We start from the raw sequence: 27,876 nt of genomic DNA, 5'->3' as shown, positions 1-27,876 counted from the left end.
ATTCATAACGTCAACGGCTCCAGTGCGCCGGTGTCGAGTTTTACAAGGTTTAGGTTCAACGATTGCTCCTTAAAATGTCTCACCCAGTACCGTCGGAAAAGCCATCCAACCCCGAGAATCCTCGCGTTTTTTTCGACGTTGACATCGACGGGGAAAAAGGTCCGTTTTTTATTTTAAATGAACTCATGTAGCAGCACGTTCTGCGGCTAATTGAACTGTTAGCCTGTTAGCTACATCCGTCCCAGTGACTCCCAGGAGCTTTTCCAGTTTCTAAGGAGTCAAAAGAAAATGAAGCTGATAAAATAAACATGTTAGAATGATGATAAAGTTTCACAGTTAAAGTCTAGTGTTGTAAAGCCACGCGTAGTTTTTAAATTGGATTAAAAATAATATAATCTCTAAAGAATGGTGATAAACCATTGTAGTTCAGTCAAAAAATGTTGTAGTTATGACTAATTATTAAGATCTGGGAGTGTATTTCCCTGCCTTCATGGTGTGAATAAATCATACTTAGAAAATATATCAGGTCGATATAATGTTCATACTTTTTCTTTTCTTTATTACGGTTTTATGATCATGTTTGAGTTAAATTTGAAGTTAAAATAGGAATTCACGGTGTTCTTTAGCAGTCTGAAACAGCAGGGATTTTTTTTACACGTTTTCCAGGTCAGGATTAAATTGGAAAAAAGTGGAGCATGGATAGAAAAAGACTTTTTCTCTGTAAGCCATCCATTCATCCATCTTACCTTCACTCCGTACATTAATCATTCACTATAAATTTCTACCATTCATCAGTCCATCTATTATCCATCCATCTATTCTTTCACCTAGCTGTCCATCATTATCCATTTGGTTGTGCATTGTTCTTCCTTCCATCTGTTCATTTTCAGTCCATCTGCTTGTTCTTTCATCCATATGTCCGTCCACTCGTCTGTTTGTCCATCATTATCTTCCCTTTTTCTCACCACTGCTTTTCCATGAGTCTGAAAAACTTCTGGAACAGATTAGGATTGGATTGTTTGTTTAGAGCACCTCAAGGAAAATAAATGTTAATTTATAAAGGCTTATAATAGTAATAAAAAACAAAAACTCAGACATAGACACTGTTTCATTTGATATTCCTTTCCAAAAGGAGAGGTAAAAACCTGAAGTTTTTTTTTTAACCCCTCCAGGAGGTCTTTTTGTGGGCTTTAGTGTGCCTTATATGAAAATAGGCTGACAGGAAGGGGGGAAGGAAGATCCCCGGATCTGGGAGTCGAACCTGCGACGGCCGCGACGAAGACTCAAGGCCTCCAAACATGGGTCGCACTATCCCCTACGCCACCACGGCACGCCCCAAGTTTCTTTTTCAAAGTTGTCTCAAATCAGTTTATCCTTTTGTCTAAACATATTTTGTGTTATACTTTGACACAAAATTTGAGTCAATATATTTACACGTGAAAATTTAGTTGCAGATCCGTACATGTCCACACACATTTATTCATTCATAATACATACAAATTGCAGTCACCACTCAAACAATGTTAGCACCTTAACATGCATTTAATGATCTGAATACCTCAACCTTCCAATTTCTCCTAAGCTGGCAACATGTTATATTATATAGCAGTAATCCTTCTGATGTTTGCTTAAATCTGCTTGATTTTAATATATTAGTGTTGAACTGTCCCAGCACTTTTTCTTGCTTTATTGTTTTTTAAATCTAATTTATTACTGTCTAGTCCTTTTCAGTCATTGGATAGCCTAAAACAGAGTTTACTTGGATATATTTCACTGTACAGCTTGTACAGTATAATTATACAAATGATGGAGCAAATTCATGAACTATTCAAAACAAAGATTTCTTAAATTCAGTTTTAAGATTTAACTATTTAGCTGACATGTTTACAACTACTTGCGATTTATCAAAGTTTTACCCAAAGTGTCATCTATCTGAAGCTGTTTTTCTTGCTTTGCTGTCCTCAGCCGGCCGCATTGTTCTGGAGCTGTTTGCCGACGTCACCCCTAAGACTGCTGAAAACTTCCGGGCACTCTGCACCGGAGAGAAAGGCGTCGGAAAATCGACGGGGAAACCGCTGCACTTCAAGGGATGTCCGTTCCACAGAAGTAAGCAGCCCTCATCCTTTCATTTGATCTCACATTTGAGTTGAATGAGTCAGGAGGACACCTTGAAGTTAGAACCTCTGTATGGTGGGTGAACAGCTGAAGGCTGTCCCAGTGAAGTGACACATTGTATCTGTGGAGGGTGTGCAATGAAAGTTATGCTCATGTAGCTAAATTTTAACATAGATGTTCGATGTTGGACTTCAAACTATAAACAGTGACAAGCTGATCTGGTTTGTTGACCTTTTGAGCTTTAACTCTTTGAAAGTAAATTTATTTATCCAGTTATTGTCAATATTCGCTCCTACAGACACACATAATGACGTAGCTTGTAAAGTCGGCACTTTTCTCTTAAATATGTGGCCATATTACAATCCTTTACATGTTTTATGCCTTCTGATGCAGGATTGAAGTATTACTGGTGGCAGTTTTATTTAAAAGTCGCAAGTTTTAGTTGTGATAACCTTTTAAGGAAAGTATAAAGTCCTTTGTTTTTTGCAGTAGGTACAGGAAAAACTATTCCTAGCCATATTTGGAAATAAACAGTTAAATATTGGTAATGCTTTATAGGAAAACAGGTGAAAATGTGTTGTAATTGACGCATTAATTATATGTTATTGGATTTCTTGACAAATTGTACTTCAAATGTTAATATAAAAATTGCAATACATGTATAGTTTCTTTTTATACTTGAACTGAATTGAATTTTGCATAGATGCTGGATTTCAACTGGTAAAGGCAGCAGAAACAAGACAGTTTGATTGACTCCACCCATGTTTCCCATAGCATTTTTCTAACATCTCTTAAAAACGGTACTTTCCACAAATATCAAATAATACTAATTCAGGTGGCAAGTTTTATTTCGAAAACACTCTAGTTCAGTGGTGCTCAAAATGGGTCCTGGATCACCGGCATCCTGCACTCTTTAGTTTAATACGCCTGGATCGATTGATGGCTCATTAGAAGGCCTAAGAACATCGACATGCTGAAAAGGTTGTTACTACCACAAGGGAGAGAACTAAAACAGGTTCTGACCATCAGTGCTACCTTTTCTGATTTTCCTACTGTAGCACAGATAGATAGCTATGTCTGCTGGTGCTACGCGTCCAAAGCTGCTACTGTCATGTTTCTAAACATGACGGTTGTGTTAATGTTAAATACATTGGATAACAGTATTTGAGTGACGGGACGGAAGTGGAAGTTTAGGAGTTATGCTTAGCATAGCATTGGAACAATTTATATACATGACGAAACCACAAGAATATCACTTCCTTTATCTGAATATCCTACCCGTTTAAAATGAAAAGCTATAGATGTATGCACTAGTCCTGTTGTTATCCTTTTTAAAAAATATATATTTTAAATACAGGTGCTTTTTTAAATAAACAGTATCAATCAGGGGAAACAGGTTTTTATTGAAATTAAATTAAACACAGACATCTATAAATATAGATCACCACAACTCTTTTTTTCTCATTAGTATGTTGTATTAATGACAGACTTTATATGCAGCGAAGCCACAATGTGTCCACTGAACTGCGCAGGTCACTGTGCACCTGAAATGATAAGATATGCTTAATATAAACCGATATTACACCATAGATACAGCTTCAAAGTCAAATAATATCACTACCAACATGTTCTATTTAGCACAGTTTAATAAAAAAAGAGTGTTATTATACTAAAATATTTTAAAGTACAGGGACACAGTTTTAAAGCCAGGTATAAATTAAAAAAATTAAATAAAACTTACCTTAATCTTCCACAAAATCAAACAGACGAAACAAAACTTCCACAGGTAGGATGTATTGATAAGAAATCTGCTGAATAAGCAGTATGTGATGTAGCATTGTTGTGGGCATTACCACAAGGTAGGACGGATTCATGGGTAGCACAGATAGTTAGAACACTGGCCCTTGAGGACTGACCTCGGGCACCACTGCTCTAGTTAGAATGGGACACTCATTTTTATTACAAATTGTCACTTTGAACTGTCTACTGCTCAACATTTGCTACATAAATAATATTACCTTACAATAATTTTGTTAAGTGTTTGAAATACAGTTTTTAAAATATGAAATGTTCTGAGGTTTTTACTCTGCTTTATCTGTTTTCTTTTATTTGAAAGTCATCAAGAAGTTTATGATCCAGGGAGGTGATTTCTCTAACCACAACGGCACGGGGGGCGAGAGCATCTACGGGGAGAAGTTTGAGGATGAAAACTTCCACTACAAGGTCTGCTTCTGCAGCGCAATATGTTCAACTTCTACATGTGCTCTCAAAAACTAATTTAGCTCAAAAATGTACAATGTAAGGTAATTGTCCAAACCTGCCTTTGTTCTGGTTCATGGATGCTACTGAAGGCGTTTCTCCTCTTCTTGCAGCATGACAAAGTGGGACTGCTAAGCATGGCCAATGCTGGGGCCAACACCAACGGGTCACAGTTCTTCATCACGACGGTCCCCACGCCCCACCTGGATGGAAAGCATGTGGTTTTTGGACAGGTGTTAAAAGGGATAGGAGTTGTAAAAATGCTAGAGTCCGTGGAGACCACAGAGGACACTCCTGTAAAGGTACAGTCAGCAGTTAGCCTGATTTACCTGCATAAAAAGGAGAAGAGCACTTCAAAACAGAATCTAACCAACCAACTTCAGCAAAACGATGTTTAATATTTGGGTGTACTAACGAATTGAAGTACAGTGCCTCAAACTATTAATATTATATTTGTCACTGTTTTACATCACCGTGTAACATTCTTGAATGGTGGTGTTGACTTAGCAGGCATTTGTATCTAAAGTTTTGAATTTAAAGAAAGAAACATCTTGTAATTGTAGCCAACAGAAATCATTTTAATATCCCCAAGTGACCTAAAACAGAAAACGTTTATTCAGATTTAATATACCTGAGGGCTTGTTTGTCAGACTAAAAGTACTTTTTGAAAATAATCTTTAAGTTGGTATTCAACATATTTATTATTATGCCCACACTTCTCTGTTTCTTACATATCAGAGAAGAATAAATTGATTTAAAGAGAAACCTTTGTTGTGACAATGTAATGTCTGTATGTTATTGCAGTTTTTAAACTATACGCCTTGTAGGGCTTTAATGTCATTTAAATATTTAATAGTTGATTTCTGACATTTCTTTGAATAAGTCTGATTATCAAACAGATTTAATTCATAGTCTCTGTTCCCTGAGCGAGTATTACACTGTTAGCCAACATTATAAATTTATAGACCGTCTTTGCATTAATTCTGTTAGAAATATTTGAGCATCAAATAAAATCGTTCCATGTAAAATGTCCTGTAATCTGCCTTCCCCCCCCTCAGCCTTGCATCATAGCGGACTGTGGTGAACATAAGGACGGGGACAGCTGGGGCGCCGCTCCAGATGACGGAACCGGAGACGCTCACCCAGACTTCCCCGAGGACTCCGACATCGACTTTAAAGATGTAAGTACCAGCGACGTCTTTGATCTTCAAGGGCACGGGTTCATCCTGGCAGATAGCATCAGAGCGCTCCGCCAGGACTGGAAGGCCATTTTTGGAAATGTGCTTCTTTGCTGCCCTTTGCAGTGTCAGCCCAGAAAATGGAAACAAATTTCATTCTGAGCTTTAAGGACACGCTCAGCCTGGGAACTGGAGAAATTGTTTGCAGCATTTACTCATAAACACGTCACTGAAAATGTATTTAAACATGAAGTGACTCGGCTGGTCAACCTTAATCAACTTCATGTGCAGCTCTGTAATATAAAATATCAGTAACGACTGAATTTATTTTAAAATCTCAACTCAATAAGAGTTCAGCACAAATTACTAAATTACTAAAGCGGTTACAAAATGATTCAACCCTTTCATGACAAGCATAATTAGTAATTAGCAAAGCACCTGTTGTTGTTATGACCTGCTGGAAGTTGGAACTGAGTGGCAAATCAATTTTATCCATTAAATAAAATTTCTGTTTATGAAAATTTTAATTTAGGGAAATCTGGATTTTTTTTCCCCACCAGTGGCACTCCTTGGGTTTCCATAAATCAGAGTGATGCAGTTGTGGTTAAATGGAGTTGTGTTTACTAGACAGCAGAAAATTAATTAGCCAACAGACAAGCTGCACAAGCATCTAACAGTGGGTCTTAGCGTAAAAAAACAAACACAAACCAAGACTAGATTTCCACACAGGGAACATGTAATGTTTTCATTTTAATCTTTCAGCTTGACAAAGTTGTGTCGACTGCCGAAGACGTGAAGAACATCGGGAACGTGATGTTTAAGAACCAGGACTGGACAGCTGCAGTGAAAAAATACAAGAAAGCCCTGAGGTAAGACTGAGCGTCTCTGCAGCTCTGGTTCCCTTTCAGTCACAGCTGTCCTGGGAGAGCAGCGCTTTAATAAAGCAACTATTAAATTAAAAATATTAAGGCCATCAGCATAAATCAAACGGATATTTCATACAGTATCTGAAATAAGTTGTTGTCCCAAAGGCGATTTGAGACGCAGTTTTAATTCAGTTCAATAATACCATATTTATCTCCAAGGAAATTAAATGTTGTCATAACTCGTAACATCCAAGAATCTTCAAAGAGTCGTTGTGGACGGTGTTCCTGTAAACAGGAAGAATATCAGGTAGCAGTCAATCTTGCAACAAATCTGAAGGGGCCTCTGACTGAAGACTTGCTGTATTACCTCGACTTAAAAACATGACCAAAAGTCTAGAAAAAAGAATAAATCAGAATGCAAGACACTTATGGAGTCGGGAGCGAGATAAAAAAGACAGAATTAAAAGGTTCCCTGACAAAAATGAACAGGAAAAATCAGGTTTTCAGCTTACTACCAAACCAGCTTGTCAGAAATGGAAAAATACTATATTTTCCCAGTCAGTGAATGCACCATACCAACTAGTGCCAAATAATGATGGCGCTTTTTGTTGTGAAAGTTGTGGCTGAGTGAAGAATCTATTTTCTCAGGTGTTTATTAAAATATTCAGAGGAATCAGATTTAAGAAGCTATTTAAAATGAAATCCATGTTTTTATTCTGCTACAAGAGGTTAAGACTTAAGCTAGATAATGGAAGGCTGAATGCAGTCATTCTATTTTCAATCTCTGTAATGGATTTGATGGATTTGGAGAAGTTGGCAGCCATTAGAGATGCTGTGGTTTTGGAGATGCTGTTAGGGGCTTTCTGCCCCTGAAGGAATGAAAAAAGAGCAAAAAGTTGAACTCATTTTTTTAGTGCGAGTTGGAATCTTCCAGGATACATGTTGTGTTCAGGGACAGAACCTCAAGGTCAATATGCCTCAAGGCCAAGTTGTATAATAGAAGTCACGGAGGGAAGGGTGTGTGATTTAGGAACCTTAGAGACTGATCTTTCCTTTTTTGTTTATAACTCGGCTCTTTCAGCACAACCTCCAGCATGAAAAAACAATGTTCATATTAGAGGTGGTTTGACCATTTGATCAGGATGTTTTCTGACCGCCCGCCTTTATTTATTTAACCAGGTCAGTTGGTTGAGCCCAGTTTCTCTTATTGACAAATCGTGATGTCTGCAGTGGTTCAGATGCCTCTATGCACCATTGATTAAATGGAGCACCAACTTTTTCACACTGGTTGAATGGCAAAGAAGAATTATTTTCCACTTCAGCAAAATTGTGAATATTAAAGAAACATTTACAGTTAAAACAATACAAAATATCTTTTGATATCCATTTTGTTTTTATATGAATTGATTAAAATTAGTTTGATCTGAAATAGTTAAGTGCTAATAAAAGGCTGTAAGGATACAAATACTTTCACAGTTCTGTAGTTTTTCTGAAGTACACACACCTCTTATTTTTGTTGCTAACTTCAATAATTACATGAGATGGTAAATACAGTTTAATCTGTGAACTCTATCACTTAGCCTCCACATCGAGTCAAAGTAAAAGTATTTAATATTTATACTTAAAAATAGGAATAAAAACAGTTTTACAGCAACTGCTTTGACACATTTCAGTGTCATTCTGTCTTTTCTAATGACAGAGAGAAATCTGTATCAGCAATTCAAAGCCACAAAAATCACAAAAAACAGGGGCCCACCTGTACCCGAACCTTTATGGCCTGCTCTGTGTTTGTGCAGGTACCTGGACATGAGTGGCAACCTGGTGGAGAATGAAAAGGACCACAGGAAGCTGGAACCCACAGCAGTCAGCTGCTTCCTCAACATCGGCGCCTGTAAACTGAAGCTGCAGCTCTGGCAGGAGGCTCTGGAGAGCTGCAATGAGGTAACACCAGCAGATCTGCACCTATAGCTGCTTTACTGCATCAGATTAACAGTCAAGGTTAAAATGTTGCATTTCCCACAAGGGGGTGGGTTATTTTAACTGGAAACCAATTCATTTAGGTGCAGTTAGAGTATCATAGCTGCAGCTTTAAAGGCATTAATCAAAACAAGGTCGAGTAAAGATAAAATTTCTGTTTCAGGCTCTTGAACTAAACCAAGAAAACACAAAGGCACTTTTCCGGAGGGCCCAGGCCTGGCAGGGGTTGAAGGAATACAACAAAGGCTTGGTAAGCTCTTCAAAGCTTTTCTTCATCTTGAGAGAAGGAGAGAAAGATGGTTATCAAAGCAGCTGCTGGTGGTGGATGTCACAAAGCTGGCAGCTCATAAAGTTTTTGTTTTTTATACATGGTTGTGTCTAAAGTAATAGCAGCAGTCCATCATAATAACCTGGATCACTGTTTTTAATAGAAATTATTTCTAAATGCCAAATTTACAAGAAGGTGTAGTAAAGTAATCAAAAACTAACAGACCCACCCAGCATGCTGCTGGTGTAATTAATTAAAAGGTGTGCGCTCAAAAGAATGGCAATCCATGAGGTAATTCATTCATTATGTGAAACAGGTGTTAAAAGGTGACCTTGATTTAATGATGTACATACTGTATATAGCAGTCCTGATGAAAATGGGTCAGTCCAGAGAAAAGTCTGAATGCTGTATTTCTCATCCTTTAGTGTTTTATTTCAGAACAGGGTTGAATGGGTTGTACTGGTTGTACTTGTAGAGTTCTTCTTGCTTCTTGTTTAAGACTAAATGACCAGGAAACAGTTGTTTTTAACATGAACATGTGAATAAAAATTTTACACATTTTTCATAGTAATATTCCTTTACCCTTGCTTTCTGAGCATCAACAGATTTGATCAGTTTTTCTTTCAATTTAAACTTGAATGGGATCCAATTGCATTTACATGTATGAATATTGAGCTATAATCATTTTTTAAAGCAACTATTTAGCAAATGAAAGTGATATTCTTTGTACTGTTAAGTTGGTCTAACTAAGACCATTTTATTTGCTTTTTGTTTTAGGGTGATCTAAAGAAAGCTCAGGGAATTGCTCCAGAAGATAAAGGTATGTATTTTTTTTGTTTTTTTATAATTGTTTATATTTTTCATGTTGCCCCTATAAGCCTAAATTTAGCTTGGAAAACTTAAAGTCTAATAAAAAAGTTTCATTGGCAAATAACTGCCTATTAGTTAACATTAACAAAAAAGAGATGAGTGACATCAGTATAGTACAACTTAAAATAGTTCAATCTTATCAAGATGTCACGCTTTTCATGTAAAAACAATGAAACCTTTTCAATTCTGTCTTTTGACAGCCATCATCAATGAGATGAAGAAAGTCCAACTTAAAATCCAAGAGGAGAAGGAGAAAGAAAAGAAAATCTATGCCAAGATGTTTGCCTGAAGACAAACTTTGTGCTGCAACAAGTTGTCGTTTGTTCATTTTTGCAGTCATCTCAGTAAAAACTGAAGGTATTCAGAGACTGTAACAGTATTCTCATTCTACTGTAACACTTCACTGTGATTACCTCAAGCTCTGGTCTGAAGCATGTTCAGGTTACAGCTGACTAACACAGGCTTGTTGTGTCTTATTCTACATAATGTTGTGTATCTTGTATCATTTCATTGTTGACATTTTGATACAATACACCAGTTTGTTTTATTTATGTTTTTACTGGTCAATAAAACAAGGGATAACTCAAATTTTCTTTATTTTCTGTGACATTATACAGTATTAGTTTCTGTTAAAAATGCCGACAGACATTAATTTACAGCCTAATTTTTACAAAACTGACAGAAAATGTTTCTGTTGATCAAGTATTTTCTCTTTAAATGGATTAAAATGCCCACAGAGCTCATCCAGAACCCATCAGTTGGACCTTCAAGATTCATAAACACACTTTATAATTTAAAGTTGTACCCTCAGACAGCTACACGGCTAACAGTTCATACTCAGGCACATACTGACGGCTCCGGACTCCTTAATGTGAAAAAAAAAAGTTTTGTTGAAGATAAAAGTTCACATTCCGTTGTAGGCAGGTCCGCCGCCGCCCTCCGGTACCACCCAGTTGATGTTCTGGCTGGGATCCTTGATGTCGCAAGTCTTACAGTGGACACAGTTCTGAGCGTTGATCTGTAGTCTCATCCCATCTCCGGTTTCCACGGGAACGTACTCATACACACCTACAGGGTGGATGGAGGAAAGAAAATTTAAAAAAGAAAAATATTTAACTTAAATGTAATTCAATCAGGTTTTCTGTGATACCTGAAAGGAACGTCTTTGGACTGAATCCTCCTTAATCAGGACTTTCTAGGATGTAAATCACTCGGTTTATCACAGCATATTATATCGATTTGCTTGGATGATGATTCCAATGTTGATTGATTTCACAAAGTCCATCATGATATAATTTTGATTTAATTCATAAGTCTACAATTGTTATTGTAAACTTACCTTTACATCAACTTACAAAAACAATTTAAATTTGATGTTATTTCATTATTTCTAATCATTTTTCTTAAAAGAATAAAATATATCTCTTTCAATGTAGACACATTCCTCATATCACCTTGTATTTAGCTCCATGTATCCTGGACTGCTTTATAAATAGACTTTAAAGTGCCAATAACATGGATCTGTAAAGTTTAAAGGCAACGTTTCTATAAAATGTTTGAGCATCTGAAATAAGTTCAGATAAAGCAACATTTAATTAATTAATATCCTACTTAATTTAGTAGAATAATCTCTTTTATGGAAACCTTATTAAAACCTGGTTAGTATTAACCTTGTTGCTGCTTTAGCAATTTAATATAAACCAGAATTCTGCAACCTTTAAAATCCAAAGAAACATCTGTGCCCCGTTCAGCTAAACAGAAGTTGTTTAGAGCCCAAAGTATTAAAATATATCTACTACTGAAAGTATATACAAATTTCTAAAGAACCATTTTATTTCTACTTTTAGGTTTTAAAATAAAGCATGTATACAGTTTCTTCCACAGGACGCAAATCTATATTTAAAAGCGTTATCTTTTTTATCCAAAGATAAACAGGTTACAGACCTCTGATGTAGGCACACCTTGCCAAAAAACTCAGTTTTCCACATTGAGCAAAACAATGAGCCACAGACGGCAGAATAACTGAAGGTTAATCTGACATGTAAATCCATTAATGAACAGCCGCCGTGTGGAAGATATTTAGCTGAAGATGGCGAGTTTGTGTAGAAAAAAAAATGTGAGGACGAAGCAGTAGATGATTAAAAATTTGAATCACTTCAAAATGCTTAAATGTAATTAAGCTGTGACAATAATGAAGAAAGAGCAAAACAGACTAAAAACATGAAAATTTATATTAACACAAACATTGAAGCTGCAACCATAAAAAACAAAAACTAAAATGATTCAAAGTCCAGTAAACAGTTATTTGATTACTTCCTTCCTGTATGATCCAACCCACTTTGCTTTTGTTTGTTGCTTTTACAGGAAACCAACAAGCATAAGAACAGCAGCAGTGAGTTTCCCAGAGTTTCACATGAGCCACATAATGAAGCTTCACTTTTCAGCTATTTCCACCAGAGCCGGTCTTTGAGAAAATGAGTTTAGTTGCTTTCAAAATGAGATAAACAGCCAATAATTTAACTGTCTGCCTCATTTGCACAAACACTTCCACACCAACAGCAGCCCTGTAGGTCTGCCCCATGCAACACCCAAGATGCTGGACTATTTTAATCAATAAATTCTTATTATCTGGAGGAAAACAGACCCCAGGCAGAAACATTGTTTTGTTAGAAGAGTGTTGCTTGTTAACAAGTTTTTCTTGTTTTTCTTTGGAGTTTAAATTATGAAGTTCTAGAGAAAGCTCCATGTCTCAACACATTCAACACTAGCTTTTTGTCTTAAAGATACAGTCTAAAAGAGTGTTTTCCCTTCTAGATTAATTATCAGAGATGATTCTCTTTACAGATACATTACTTTAAAACAAGAGAATACCTTCTGTGAACCTGGACAGACTCAATGTGCTCATACTCTGCTGAAAGGCTGTGAGGTTACCTGCCGGGCAGAAGCGCTGCTCGGGTCCGTCATAAATAGCCAGGTTCCTTTCGACGGGGATGCGGTCGTCCTTTAGGGTCAGGTGTGGAGGTTGGTCGCCCTCGTGGTTGGTGCCGCTCAAGGCCACCGAGGACAGCAGGTCGAAGCTGATCTTGCCGTCGGGCTTCGGATACTCAATGGGCTTACAATCTTTAGCTGGTTTCAGCTGGTTTGCATCCAGGCCTGCCGCAGAAAGAGCACGGTGGGTTAGGAGGCACTGTCCTCAGAGGACGACTAAAACAACGGAACCGTCCAGACGACCGGTCCGAGTCGAGACAGATCAGAGGTGACGACTGCAGCTACTGCAATTCATCTACTGGTGCCTCAAAATGAACAAGACTAATAAATCAAAGGTGTTTGGAGCTACTGAAAAGGACTACATAGTAACCTCTAGACCAGGGTTGTAAAAAGTGTGACCTGGGGGCCATTTGTGGACCTTAAAATTATTTTGTCCGGCCTTTAAGTTACAAGTTACAAATGGAAAAAATTCAGCCAATAAAATAGAAAACAACTGATGACCCCAAAACAATTAGTTATTTTCTTGTTTTTTTCAACCCAAAGTCCTTTTTATTGTTTGGCTCTTTAATATACAGCCGTTCTGCTGACTAATGAGAAAACAAGGAGGACCAACATCAGCAGATACACCAACTTCTCTCATCATCATGCTGTGGAAATAAGTTGTATTCTGTCCTTCCAGAATATGGAATCTTCATTTCCTAATGAAATTTACCTTCATCTGAAAAGCAAGCCTAAAGCAACAATAAGGTATTTTTTCATCTTTATCTCAGGTGAAACACTTTAAACATCGTCTTTATTGCTTTGCGTATGACTTTACAATCCTCTCAGCAATGCAGTTCTCCAATTGTTTTTTTTCTTCCCAACTTTCTAAAATGCTTGGATATGACACAATGAATGAACTGCAATAATCTTAGTCATAAGGGTGTGTGCAATACTGTGATTGCAAAAGTATGAATGATAGAAAGTAAATTTACAGAGTTATCTGATCACCCTATAAATATTTAAAGCATCTCTGTCCAATCGGATGGACTGCCACACCTGGAGTATTACTACAGAGACACAAAGCTGAAGTGTTTAGGAAGCCTCCTGAAAATGAGAGGTGATTCTTTTCAATATTAAATGTTTCAGCAATGGTATCACAGTTAAACACTTTTATGAAATTATGCAGCCCTAGAAAAGAAAGCACTCGAAACATTTCACTCTTTTGATTATGATTATATTAATTAAGGAATGTCTGTTTTATTTATTGACTTTGTGTTGGTTTTTGCATTTTAGTCTCAGAAAAGAGAAAACACATTTCAACAGTTTCTCTGTTATAGCTTTTATGTCTTTGCCCGTTTCCCCTTATACAGTTGAGCAAACATTAGATTTGCTGCCATCAAATATTCATAGTTTCATCAGTAATCAATTGGATAAAGTCTGAAGTTAAACCCACATAAAGTGGCGCTCCTCACCTCTGTGTTTGAGTGTCCAAGGCTCTTTTCCTCGTAAAATCCAGTAGAAAATGCCGGTGTACACCATCCCACCATAAAGGCCAAAGTAGTTGTGGAAGGACGGCCTGATGTTTCTGACAGCGTTCAGTTCTTTCCACACAGAGGAATTCTTCAAGTTGTCACTGTATTCTGGTATGTGAAGCCCTAAGATACAGAAAAGGTTTTAAAATGAAGAGTGAATTGTAGGATCTCTGTTTTTGTGACAATAAGGAATGAGAACAGCTGCAGATTTGAGGGACAATATAAAACAAATTAAACAACCAACTAGACAACCTTTTCTTAATAGGTAAAGTCTGTTAGAATCAAGTTAAAGTTGGTTCATTTATTCTCTATTTCATTTGCTTCAAAAGTCAAGAAGTCTGAACTGGAAATTAAAGTACAACTGAGCTGAAAATGTTCTATTTGCCAGATAGAATCCAGTGTGTTTGGTTATTCATTGACAGCTGGTAGCAACTCAGGCCAATAAACGTGGATTTTAAACACTAATGGAACATAATCACCAGTAGACACTGACCAGTTTGCAAATGGGTAAATTAAGTGCTAATAAGTAACCCCTACATGCAGAGCAGCCATACTGAACTCTGACCTCAACAGAAGGAGTTCCTGATGCAGTTCCAACCAGGAACTTTCTCAACCCCTTAAACTTTGATCCATATTTTGTCATGGATCATATGCGGAACAGAAAAGTAACTATATTACCAATTTTACTGTGAAATATTCTGTGCCACACTTGAGTATTTTTCAAGTAGACAATGCTTCACTCTCAAAGCATATGTTGGACCCCAAAGCTACCCGTTATTTTTCAAAGTCTTTGTCCAGACATTTTTTATTGATATTTCAGTTGTTTGATTGATGCACTGCAGGTGCTAGAACTAAACATTTTAGACGTTTAGTTCCAGTTTGACCGCTGCCGTCATGTTACACTTTTCTTTTACAAAGTTAACCTTCTTAACGTTTCAAAACGTTTGAAGAAATATTTGTAGCTACTGTATGTACACTTAAAGACAGAATAAAATATAGCTAACAAAAAAGGTCATATGACCTCTGAAAGTCCAAGAAAAAACAGTGGTTTATTGTCAAAACTAAGATATGATTGTGCAAAACTACTAAAGCTGTAAATTTATTAAAGAAAATAAATTGTCTTCAAAGATACATCTCAAATTAGCAAACTGTCTAAATTATGTATTTATTAGATTTTCAAATTTTCCCAAATATTTAATGTTGGAGTTTTATTAACTGCAAACCACAATAATAAAAGAAAAAAAAAATCAGAGAAATGCTTGCTCAGGATGAAATGACAATGAGTTTTTCATTTTGAATTACATTTCTGCAAATGGCAGAAGCAGAGAACCCACTGAGAGTTACAGTGAACAGAAATGAATTAGGCCTGAATGTTTAAGTTGAAGTTCCACACCTGCAGTCTCTGAGTCCAGGTTCTCTGCAGTGACTTTAGGGAAAATGGCTTCAGCAGCCAGGATGCCGCTCCTCATGGCCGTGTGGGTTCCTTTTATCTTTGGGACATTCATGAACCCCGGGCTGCAGCCAATCAGCAAACCTCCAGGAAACGTCAGCTTTGGGATGCACTAAGGAAGAAACAACCAGAAAATAAGAGTTTTAATCAGCCGTCATTATTTAATCATCTTACAACACCAGAAATCTGCTAAAGCTCCTCATTAGCAAGTTAAAATAGTAATATAAGCCTGAAAATCGGAACTAATAAATTAAAGGCCGAACACATTTAAAGCCTAGTTTGATTAAAAACTGGGCTCAGTACAATAGAGGAAATGCATACAGGGTCTGTTTATTTTGTTACAATCTTGCAGCAACGATTCTGTGTTCTTGCAAAATTTGACCTTATTTGCCATTTTGCAGATGGTTTTAATCAAACACAGAAGCACTAAAGTTAACAAATCCCCAAAGGAGAAACTTTTCTCCCTTAATCATGTCAGTACAACTGCTTCCAACCCCAAAGTCTCAGCAGGACCCAGACTCTGACATTTACACCAGATCAATTTGTGAAGTCGGGAGAAGTTTGATTTAAAATAACAATCACCTTGTTAAGGGCAACCAGAAGTAGCTTTCCTCACCAATTAAAGCAACATACCTGAAATCCTCCCTCATTTAAGGCTCTGGCTCCGTAAGCAATCCTCTGGCCTCCCTCCAGCGTGGAAGCTACGAAGGGGTGATGCTTCCAACGCTGAAACTCCCTGAAGGGGCTTAAATACGGATTGGAATAATCTAAACCAACCTGGAATAAAATAAGGGTATAATTAGCAGAAGAGCAGCCATAAACCTGAATTCACAAACCTCTGACAATCCATCAAGACTTTCCCTCATTTTATGAATTTGAAATATCTGAAAAAGCAATTCTTAAAAAGTCTTAATAGGCATTGAAACATTAATCCAAAAATAAGGCCTTAATTGGTATTAACATGTCTTAAAATTGTTACTCATAAATATGGTTTTATGATAGTAATTTGTCTCATATTGAAATAATTGGTAACATTTAACATAAGTTATTAGTAATTTACTAAAAGGCTCTCGATGTAACATCACGTGATCCCAATAGCAGAACTAATCAAAGCGACATTGTCGCAACCGGGACTCTCAGAGCTGATGCAAGCTCTTCATGTAGCATTTGGACCCCAGGGGGCAAACCCCCCCCAAAAAACAAACAAAAAAACAATTGTCTGTCTAACCAAAATATATTTCTGCATGGCTGAGACCAGTACCATAAATGCATAGAATTTTGTGCAAGAATTATTTCAAAGACGGCACAATGGAAATCAAGGCAGTGCAGCCACATGTGGGAAGCGTAAAACGAAGCCTGAACATCAAGCCGCCAACAGACGGCAGTCATTTCTGGTTTTGCAAGCATGTTGTTTTAAGATACTTAACTAGAGCCCAAAAAACCCTCAAAAATAAAAAACTAAAACACTATTAAAACTGTAGAGTCGTTGTTTTTAATTAATAGTCATCTGCCATTTGTGTGTTTCCAAGTTTTCTTTATTTTTGGAAAGTTTTTCCAAATTTGACACTTTTACACTGGACCAAAAAGTCATACATTTGTTAAAACAACATTTGGGTCAAATTGGTGGTAACTGGAGTTGTTTTCCCCCCTATTTGTGTCTATTGTGAAGTTAGTCTTAAACTTTATTTCAAGTGGCATTAAAAAAAGTCTTACATTTATCTTGCTTTAAGCTGTAAAGCTGTAAAGAACCCTGAATATTAATCTTACAAAAATCAAAATGTTTTTTAACAAAAGGTAGGCTTAATATAACTACTTGATGCTTTAGTTATAAAGTAATATGCAGCAGGTTCATTCCACAAAGCAAATAAACATTTGCGACTTTACCTCCAGGCAGTATTGAAATACTGCGCCCATGAGAAATGAATGCATCTGATTATCCTGAGATTTTTTTATTTATTACTACAATAAGGTTCAATTTTCATACACACAAGATGTAAAAGCACTCACCACGAAGCCCAAGGCAACTAGAGGCTCTCCTTCATTCAGGTGATACAGGAAGGATCCTCCGTATGTGTGTCTGTCCAGAGGCCATCCAACCGAATGCTCCGTTCTGCCTGGTTTCCACTTCTTCTCATCAATCATCCACAGCTGAAAAAAAACACATTGTCTTTACACTACACAGTTCATATTTAATCTTTCAAGCAGAATTATTCACTTAAACCAGTTGGAGAAAAAGGGACATTAACCTCAGTGATCTTTTTAAAAAAAAAATCAGTCTGTTAATTACCTCCTTCAGGCCGATAGCGTAGGTCTGGGGTTCACAGTTCTCCCTCAGGTTGAATTGCTTATAAAGCTGCTTTGCTAAATGGCCATGGCAGCCCTCTCCAAACACGGTGACCTTAGCGTGGAGCTCCATTCCTCGCTCAAAAGTATTCTGAAACGGGGATTAAATATCGACAAAGTTGTGTCAAACACAATAAAGCATCGGGAAAATTACTCACAATTTTTAAAACAACCATAAAAATTTTGACTGATAAACAACGAGAAGCAAATGAGATGCGTTCTTTTCCAACTAAAAATCTTTGGCAAGCACTTGTTCCTAGGAACGAGCTATTAAAAATAAAATCTCAGATTAACTTTTTAATACCAAATATTATTAAAAAATGTTTCTTCTTTTTTTTTTCTTAGAAATAAATTAAACTATGATTAAATTAGAAGGTATGACCTGAATTTAGCTGAACTGCCACTGACTTATATTTTGGTAACATTTACATGTTGCTTTAAAACGGTTTACACTGGGGAAACATCAAAGGTTTCTGCATTTAAACTGATTGACCATTTGCATAAAAAGCATCTCCTAAAACTCAAGACACTATTTTATCTCCTGCAAGTTCATTACCTTTGGTGAGCCATCCTTGGCTATCCCCACATCATTAGTGGCGATCCCTTTAACACTTCCGTCCTCATGTAATAAAACCTGAAAGTAAAATGCAGAAATAGAAACAAAGGATGACGGCTGTCTTTATACAGTTGCGATTACATGAAAACACAAAGAGGTGTTTCTGAATATAGCTTATAAAGTCAACTCTTTAAAGTACACAATGAGGAAAGAATGTTAATATTTAATCTGCAGAGCAGAATATTTTGTGGGCTTATTAAACAAAGTCATAGCAGATTTACATTTTTTTATATTTCTTCAGGGTTTGTTGGATTTTCTTCAGGCAGGCTTTCATGGCTCTTCCTCTACCGTGTTCCTCCAGCAGTAAAATGCTGCTCTGCCAGCTTGAGATCAAACGAGTGACCCAGTCAGCAGATCATCCCACTTCGTTCCCTTCCACATCTCCTGGGCTGCTTTCACAGTATGCTTTGAATCAGTGTCCATCCGAGTGCCGGAGCGTCATTCATTCAGCTGTGCTGAATCTGGCTGGCTCTGACAGCGAGTCCCTCCAGAATTCATCTGCCTGCTTCTGTCAGATGATCAAATACCAGCAGCGACTGGGCGCCATCTGGAAGCCGTCCTGACCCGTGCCATCACTGCCTCCATGTTGGGGTCTACCGTTTCAAGCCTTCGCTACACTTTCATCTTCCTGATCTTAGTTTCATCAGAACAAAGAATACTTTGCAACAACCAGGCTGACATTTTATAGTTGAGTGTTTTCAATCTGTATGATACAACTTATTCTGTTTTCTTTTGCTTCAACTAATAATTTATATAAAAATTGTAGAGATTTGTTTTAAATAAAACTTGAAATGCAGCACTTCAACAAGATTATCCGAAACAAAACGAAACGGTGAGAGAGCTTAAAAGATCAGAATAGAAAGAAAAATGAAGTAAAGCAAACAGGGTCAAACACTGGCAACTTCACTTCAATTCAATATGGGCAGTCATGTAGTCTGAAGACCCCACCGTGAGCTTCTCACTCACTGTAACTGCAAAAATACTTGACAAACTATTAAAATGACAAGTATAAATACCATAAGAAATTATGAGCTTAAACGTACATTTGTAAATTAAGAATACTGTAAAAACAGTGGGCTAGCCAGTTAGTGTAAATTGTTGTTAAAGGATTAATTTACTACCTTCTTGAGACAGGAAGACAGAACTTAAAGAGCAGCTTTGAATTATTATTAATATAATTTATTAAACTCTGAAAAGTCACTTAATTATGTACAAGTTAGATGTTTTAATTTTATACTAGCAGAGATGTCCTGGAATAACAGAATTCTACAAATAACCAAAATAAATCCGCTCTACGTTTATAAGTAAATTACATTTAGGGGGGAAAAAAACCCAAAACATATGAACAAAATGGAAAAAAAACTGTTGTAAAACACGTAATAGGATAAAAATATGCAAATCCTCTTTGATCAAAGGCACTGAAGATCTCACCTCAGCTGCAGCGTAACCGGGATAAATCTCCACTCCCAGCTCCTCAGCCTGCTCCCCCAGCCAACGCACAAGGTTTCCAAGCCTCACAATGTAGTTACCATGGTTCTGCATGGGCAGTCCTAAACACATTCAGATAAATCACAAAACATATGCAGTCATGTTGGATGATACATTGGTTTATTCCAGAGAAATCCTCCAGACAGCATATTCTCAGCTCAAAGTGTTCACGGCACCATGTGGAAAATATCTTCAAGTGAACCAAGTCAAATATATTTATAAGCTGCACCACTGAAGAATATTTAATCTTTTGCACATCAACGTAAACGCACAGCATCAAGACGATGCACACAAATTGTAGTTCAGACAGAAACATTAAAATTGTAGGGAGTCTCTTCATGTTACACAGAACTCACAGAAATAGCCATGAATCTAGGACCGGCCCCAAATAAACATGAATAAAACTCAGATTAGTCATGTCATGAACAATAGGAGAGTTGTAAACTTCCTAACCAAGGAGCCTAATGGAGGTTTTTACCAGGCAGTATGGGGATGGGGATCCTGTGCTTTTCTGTAAAAATGCTGAACACATCTTCTGTCACCGGAGTGTGCAGAGGGGCCTGAGGGAAAAAGTAAATACGTTCCTGAATACATTTTACACTTTACTGATACATTAACAGTTTAATATGCTTGCCAGTATTAGCATGACAAAATGCACATTAATTGGGTGAGGAATTAATTACAATATGTAAGTGACTCTTAACTACAGTATTTGACTCTGTAAATGAAGAATGGAAAAACAGGAGTTTACAGAGGAGCCCCCCCTTTTTGATTAGTTTTCTGTGGAATGTTAACTTTAAATCATTTGTGAAATATTTGCATATTTGTGGATTTTTTCATAGAGAATATCTTAAAATACAAAAGAAAATGGAGATTGTGAAGCTGAAATTTCTAGGAGTAATGCTAATTAACACGCTACTGGCTGGCGTTTGCAAAGCAACCAATCCAGGAGTGTCATTTATTTTCTTTGGCACAGTTTGCTTGAACCAAAAAAATGAGATTATTTTAATTTTATTTTTATTTTGTCCCATTACCTGGAAGATTTCACTCTTATTGTGCATTTAGTTAGACAGTTGGATAGAAAAACATATTAAAATAAATCAATATTAAAAGTCCACAAAATATAAGATCTGATAGGTTCATTCCTAATTGATCTTGTTCTCCAGAGGCCAATAATGAGCTCCACCTGATGTAACTTACTCCTAAATTCTTAGTGGTATTTGGGCAGCTTAGGGGCCACACATATTGAGATACTTGCCCCTCGTTCCTTCCAGTCAGGGAAAAGCTCAACGAGGGCGCTGGGCTCCAAACAGGCTCCCGACAGCGTGTGAGCGCCGATCTGAGGGGCCTTCTCCACCAAGCACACTCGCAGTTCCTTCTCTTGTTCATTTGCAAGCTGCTTAAGGCGGATGGCTGCAGAGAGACCAGCAGGGCCGCCGCCTACAATCACAACATCAGCCTCATCCACAAACCTCTCCATTTCCATACCTGCGAGAGAAAAAGAGCAAAACAGATAAGGTGGATGTTTGTAAAGGTCTGTAACAACTACAACTATGTCTGCAGTATTGAGATAATTAGTTGGAGAATAAATAAGTAACTTATACCCCCCCAAAAAACGGTCTAAGATTTTCCATCTGATTTCAGCCAAGATTCAGGATATAAGCCAGTCTGTAAACCCTCCCAAAAATCAGAAATAATAAATATAAAGGCATGGAATTATTCTTATTTATATAATGATTTATTTGTGAAAAACGTGCAGTGCTTATCTGTTCCATTCAATTCTTTAAGACAACTTCAAGTTTTATAATAAGGCAGTTACTCAGTTTTACTGTTACTTCAGTTTCCTTTGCTTCACTGAATCTGAGTGCATCTAAGTAAGACTGCCCTGAAGTCCAAAAGAAAAAGGATTGAACATTGAACGGTTATCAGTTAGCAGAAAGGGCCAAAGGTCAATGTAAGAAAAGTGGTTTAAGTGGTGCAGAAACCAGTCCAAGGTGTAATCCAGAGTTCCACACAGTCTCACCACAAATTTATGACCAAGAACAGGTAAAACCAGACGTCACTCAGTAGAGGTTGGGATGTTTTGTTTGTTGGAAGCAGAGTCTCGGACAAGGAAGGAAATATTAATGTCGGCTTCATGGTAGATTTACGAATGCAGATTTTATGGCATTCTTCTGTTGATAACAGCAACAAAACTGAGATGTTGGAAATTTAAAACCTGATCGATAAAAGGCTAGCTGAGGATCGAGCTTATCGTTAGTAATATGTATCTCCACATATTGACAGTTGTTTAATATGTATGCAATTTTGGGCTCCATGACAAAAAGATTTTATTGCCGCCCCCGCTAAAGTTACTTAGCTTTCCATAACTAACTTTAACGGCTTGCAACTGCCTTGTTTCCTTTGGTAGAATAATGGCACTAGCACAATATTTAGCTAGTGAATTATACATAAAACAGTCTGCTTACAGTATGCAATTCACTATTTGAAGCAACAGCGTCATTAATCCAGTCCTCAAAGTCGAGCTTTCTAGCAGACTGACTTTCAGTGGACAACATGGCAAAGACTGTGTAGTGTGTCTGAGACATATTGGACCTAAAATAGATTTTTTTAAAGCACTTTCAGCTACCTGAAAGCTCTCTCACCACCAGCAATGGTCACAGGCAAGGTGCAGATTATACATGAAGCAATCCAGACTTCTCAAAATATACTATGTAGTTGCATTTTGTTAACTTCATTTAGGAGAACAAGAAAGGAAAAGTTAGGAGCGAAAGTGGCAGCATACATCTGTAACTTACACGCAAGTTAAGATACTCGCTGTTCAAATCGCCCGTCCTCCTGTTCAGTCAGGAGGCGAATTTTTATTTCATTTTATAAAGCAAAATTTCTGTTAGAAAAAAAATATTTCAGTTTTGTTGTAAAAAGAGCAAAGAGAGACAGAAATCCCCATAGACTCCCTGAAATGATGCTAACTGACATGTCACTGAACAATGTTGCTCACCTTTCTCACTGGGGCAGGGAGGAGATAGGATGGTAAGGGGGGTTAGGACTGCTGCTGACTCATCTGTTGTTAAGTGTGGTAAAAGGTACAGGGAGAAGTTAAGTCTATGAATATCTTTGTAAATATATTTCTTCACTGATTAAATGCTGGTGAAATGGAGGCTAACAGTACCAGGATTTCCCCGAGAAAACTTGCTAAGCCTGGTGGTCAGGGCAGTCCACCAGCGGCCCACCATGTTTTTGTGTTAAATAATGTTAAAAGTTGACTGGAAAAATATATGATCTCACATCAGTCTCACAGCACACTCGGCATTAAACTCTAAATGCTATTGGTCTAGCTTTCCCTGACCTTGTCCCCAGTTCATTGCTTTAACTATAAACCATTCTTTGCCATCACTGCTATTGGTGTATATAAAAAACCCTCTTGAAATAAACCACCATCGCTGAGCCTGTTGGGAGGGCAAGTAAAGTCTGGTGGCCCACCAGGCTTATAATACACTGGGGGAAACCCTGAGTAGTCTGTAGCTAAGCTAACTAAGTTAAAACCTTAATAATCATACACTGTAGTCTACCCACCTCTCTTGGAGAAAAACTAGGTTACAAATGGACACCCTTTCTTCTGTCTGTCTTCTTTTTTCTCTTTACTTTTTTGAAAACCTGACTTTACCATTTTTTCTGGCGGCATAGTAACAGTAACAAACCATTTCATGCAGACACAGAGGAGTGTTAGCTTTTTGCTCTAGGAGAGGAAATCTAAATTTTTTACAGCAAAAATACATTAAAAAAAATAAAATAAAAAAAAATATATATATATTATTGATTTAATCACTGACAGGGGCATATACAGTATATATATATATATATATATATATATATATTTTTTTTTTTTTTTTTTTATTTAGTTACTTTTGCTGTAAAAAAATTTGATTTCCACAGGCTTCATTCCACAATGAAGCCTGTGGAATTGCTTCATTCCACAGGCGGGGTGTAAATTTGAACTGTTGATATTTATTTATGTGTATATTATAATTAATTTGTTACAAATAGCAAGCTGACAAAGAGTTATTTTTATTTTCTTTGTCTATAGCTGAGTAGTGCAATAGACACTTTGTATCGGCCTAAAAAAAGACAATAAATAAAGAATAGGTGAAATAAGCATCAACCTTGGGCGGTATGTAACATTTTTCTAAACAATATTCATCAGTCCAACAAATGTCAATGGGCGGTATTCACGCAAGTGATATTTGGACTTTGCAGTGTAAACATGCAAGCACTAATTTGCCAGTCTAAAACACAAAAGTCCAAAAATGGAGGAACTAATTATCAAAATAATAAATAGTTGCCTATTTGGGATTACTCTGGCTTTAAACCAGATGAAAGATGTAAACAAAGCGGTTTGTTGCTTGTGCTGACGTATCTTCTCATACATGTCAAACGTGAATGAGAATTTAAGTTTTCCGTCATGCTACGTTATTACCCGATGGTAGATCTTCATCCACAAGCTCTAGAAAAGCTTTTCACCAGCAAAAACTTTTACTAAAATATTTGGCCACAAAAAGGGACAGCTCTAGACAAATCCAGTGCATCTAAATATTTCTTAAAGTAAATTATGTTTCGCGACGTGCAAAAGCAGTCCTTCGTTGAGTTACCTCATTTTTTGGAGCAGCGTTTTGGGGGGAGTGAGGCTTCCAACTTAGCACACAGCGGTAGAATGGGCGAAGACAGAAATGGACTGTTACCTCAGCAACGAGGTCAAAGGTCATGAAGAGGAAGATCCACTGGCTTGGTGGAAAAAGCATGAAGAAAAATAACTTCTCCCATTGATGTCAGAAATGGTTCAAAATTATCTGTGCATACAAGTCACAAACACAGCTTTGGAACGTCTTCAGCACCGCAGATAAAACTTAATAAATCAAAGAATTTATTTTAAAGCTTTATTTATAAGGATTATTTTCCGGTTTTCTTCATGTTCTTATTCCGTATGGACACATTATAGTTTCTAGATTATTCATTCATTTATTTATTTTGAATGCACCAAGTTGCTCAAAAGACCATAAACTGTGGCAGAGATTGTTTTTACAGAAGCACATGTTTGCTATTTTGTTGTTTCATACTTAGCTGAGTATGTAAAACAGATAAACACTGGAACGACCTACAAACCTGGTTAAACTAGAAGAAAAAAGCCAATTTTTGTTTATATTATTTACAATCTTTGTTGTAAATAATAGCCACCAATAAATCACTGCTGAATTTATTGGGTAGACACCCTGAGGAAAAATTATAAGCTTTGTTTGCAGCTGGAAGGAGTTTGTTTACACCATTAAAAACAGCATTATTTATTCTATGAGCTGCATCTTTAGCCTTCAAACAAGCATTGTTACTAATTAATTAACTAACTCATAGTCCCTACCCCCATCCAAAAAAAAAAAAAACTCTCTTAAAATAAAAACCAAAAAAAAAAAACAGTGAAAGGCTCAGCTTATTGTCGATGGTCAACAATCATCCAACTTTAATAAGCATTGCTCCAAACTATGATTTTTTTATTTATGGATACACATTTCAATATTTAAACAAAAAATTATTAAATGATCTAATGCTCTTTCATAGAGGAACAAGAGAAAAAGAAGCTGATATTTAACATTAGCTCATTAGTCAAACTCTCTCATGGCATTGTCGGTTTCATAACAACATGCTGCTTGTAAAACCCAAACTGTTAAACTAAAACTGTGTTACCTCAATCTATCTATCCACATTTTAGACTCATTATTTAATGCCTTTAGTATCTGCTGTGTCTACTTCCTTATAGTGTATTGTAAAACAATAAAGTCCACACTTATCTTGAAAAACAGATCAGGCTACATAATTAAACCAAATGACAATCTCATGACCCAAAGCAATAAAGGTATAAAAACATGAGCTCCCTTTAGGTAAAAGGTGGATACCCGACTTGGATCAATGAAAATATTACAGGAGCTTTAATCATGAATACAGAAAATGAAAGGTCTCACCTTCCCATCTTGCATCTTTATCTCGAGGATGAATGGTGTAGTGTGTGGTGATGCGGGTCGTCGACACCGAAGAGCAGGTCCTCCTGTGTATACTAGAGTACAGTTGAGGGGCTGCAGGGTCTTTCTGTAACGTCGTCAATGCCCTGATACATCTGTGCGCTGCAAGAAAGGAAGCAAGTTCCAATTCAGACCAGTTCTAACAGGTGGGAATGGGAGACCTTGAACTGGCTAAGACCAGGCTGACTTGATCCTCTGAGGGACACTGAAATCAGCTCCATGGGACAAATAAAGCCATCTATAGTTGTGAGGTGGCAGCATGTTGGAGTGTCTCTGTTATTTTTATTCTGATTTGTTGTTCTGACAAACTTTTGTTGATATTATTTTTGGGTTGAGGCTTTGCAGGGAGGGAGGAAGTTCCAGCCATGTATTTCATATGGTATGTTGGGCAAGGACTTCAAATTCTCTCTCCCTGGCTTTCTAACCACACAGCTAGATAGAGATTTAATGGGAACTGGAAAAAAACAAATGAGATCGATTAGTATCAGCTCTGCTGTCAAAATACTGAGCTGTTAGCATGTCACAACAGTCTTGAGACTGGCATACAGCAACAGTCTTTAGTCAGAAGCTTCTTGAGATTAGTTGCAAGACTGACTGCTACCAAAGATCCTTCCAGCCCACAGCATCAACATCCATATCAACTCTCTGAAGATACTTTGATAATATGATTTATGATATTTATTTTTTTCTTTGTGATATATTATTTTTTTTAAATCTTTAAGCAAAATTCGTTTGCCTAAGAAGAAGTAAGTGTCGTTAGCAAGCAGCTGTTTAAAAAGATGTAGAAACATCGATTTTGCATCTCCAGTCAAATGCACATTCTCCTGATAACTTTGCAGAGTTAATTAACACAAATAACCTGAATATATATTTATAATCCACAGTAGATATTTTTACCCTACTTCCTGTGACCTAAATAACCGATTCAACTTTCACCTACATTAGCTTTGCGCTAGCAAACATGAGCATGCTAAGCCAAGCTTTTTAAACGAAAACACGAGAAAATTAAAAGAAGCCAAACAAAATACATTAAAGTATCCAAAACGGTCAAGGAAGCATTTAGCTTAACTTTTAAAGTTGATTCTTGGTTTTTTTTATTATTATTATTATATACAACTAAATCTCAGCCTGTTAGCCCAACGTCTAAATTAGCTTACTTACCTTTACAAGTGTATCTGCTGGCTGGAAACATCCTCTGTCCGCCAGCGCTGAGCCACCAGAAGACAGCGGCTCCTCTTCCAGAGTCAGAGAGCGAACAGCAATTCTGGGTTCAATTCGAACCCGGTCCAAACCTTATACAACTCCCAGCCTGGAAAACAAGTAGTGACCGCAGAATCTGCCTTATCAAACAACGTCTCATAACAGCGCAACGTATGAACGTCATACGCTGCGCTGCTGCGTTTACTCTGCGCATGTGTAGATCTGTATATACTTCACAGCATGCAAAATATGGTTGAGTTTAGAAATCTTCGGATTCAGATTAGTTTTACTTTGGTAAATTTATAACATGACAAAAAAGGAAGCCAAATAAAAGACTATTTTATGAATCAATAATTTACTAAAAAAAATAAAATAAAAAAAATAAAAAAGGAATAGGCTAAAACTAAGGCTTTTACTTACTTTCCCTGTCTGGTGTGAGCGGGTTTCACACTGTTAATGTTTGTTACCGGACAATGCTTAATGCATGAGCATTATGAAAATTTAAGGCTGAATTAGAAAATTATGGCTTGACAGGGGCCGGAGGTGGAGAATAAATAGTTATGTTTACGTAGTTCCATTTATATCAACTTTTTTTGTGGGTAGTAGGGATACTTTATTCACCATGCTTTTTACTTTTACCTAACTAATACTATTCTGAAGTCACTACTACTGTGAATAA

The 27,876-nt window shown here is 36.9% G+C and overlaps 2 protein-coding genes across 2 annotated transcripts; one reads left to right on the top strand and one right to left on the bottom strand.

Moving 5' to 3' along the window:
* Nucleotides 1–9: 9 nt before the first annotated feature.
* Nucleotides 10–10,121, top strand: ppid (peptidylprolyl isomerase D). Its single transcript, XM_005800580.3, has 10 exons — nucleotides 10–159; nucleotides 1,966–2,106; nucleotides 4,232–4,338; nucleotides 4,488–4,676; nucleotides 5,433–5,555; nucleotides 6,315–6,421; nucleotides 8,215–8,359; nucleotides 8,559–8,645; nucleotides 9,441–9,483; nucleotides 9,734–10,121. The coding sequence occupies exons 1-10, from the start codon at nucleotides 75–77 to the stop codon at nucleotides 9,820–9,822; spliced, it is 1,116 nt and encodes a 371-aa protein (XP_005800637.1). The 5' UTR covers nucleotides 10–74; the 3' UTR covers nucleotides 9,823–10,121.
* etfdh (electron transfer flavoprotein dehydrogenase) lies at nucleotides 10,113–27,367 on the bottom strand. Its single transcript, XM_023328569.1, has 13 exons — nucleotides 27,159–27,367; nucleotides 25,941–26,099; nucleotides 21,191–21,420; nucleotides 20,411–20,492; nucleotides 19,876–19,994; nucleotides 18,385–18,462; nucleotides 17,773–17,919; nucleotides 17,493–17,633; nucleotides 16,119–16,262; nucleotides 15,429–15,597; nucleotides 13,976–14,158; nucleotides 12,465–12,686; nucleotides 10,113–10,601 (listed from the first exon to the last, which is right to left on the bottom strand). The coding sequence occupies exons 1-13, from the start codon at nucleotides 27,187–27,189 to the stop codon at nucleotides 10,438–10,440; spliced, it is 1,869 nt and encodes a 622-aa protein (XP_023184337.1). The 5' UTR covers nucleotides 27,190–27,367; the 3' UTR covers nucleotides 10,113–10,437.
* Between the last annotated feature and the right edge of the window lie 509 nt (nucleotides 27,368–27,876).

This window comes from Xiphophorus maculatus, chromosome 23 (assembly GCF_002775205.1).
Source record: "Xiphophorus maculatus strain JP 163 A chromosome 23, X_maculatus-5.0-male, whole genome shotgun sequence".
Classification (NCBI taxonomy): Eukaryota; Metazoa; Chordata; class Actinopteri; order Cyprinodontiformes; family Poeciliidae; genus Xiphophorus; species Xiphophorus maculatus.
This window is presented reverse-complemented; position numbering and strand designations above follow the sequence as displayed.

Coding starts and splice junctions, on each gene's coding strand:
- etfdh (XM_023328569.1), bottom strand. CDS start 27,189: ATGTTTCCAGCCAGCAGATACACTTGTAAAG. Junction 18,463..19,875: donor CCGGTTACGCTGCAGCTGAG/GTGAGATCTTCA, acceptor TTTTACTTTCAG/GTTTTATTACATGAGGACGG. Junction 12,687..13,975: donor TTGGACACTCAAACACAGAG/GTGAGGAGCGCC, acceptor TTTCTGCGGCAG/GCCTGGATGCAAACCAGCTG.
- ppid (XM_005800580.3), top strand. CDS start 75: ATGTCTCACCCAGTACCGTCGGAAAAGCCATCCAACCCCGAGAATCCT. Junction 160..1,965: donor TGACATCGACGGGGAAAAAG/GTCCGTTTTTTA, acceptor TGCTGTCCTCAG/CCGGCCGCATTGTTCTGGAG. Junction 9,484..9,733: donor AATTGCTCCAGAAGATAAAG/GTATGTATTTTT, acceptor GTCTTTTGACAG/CCATCATCAATGAGATGAAG.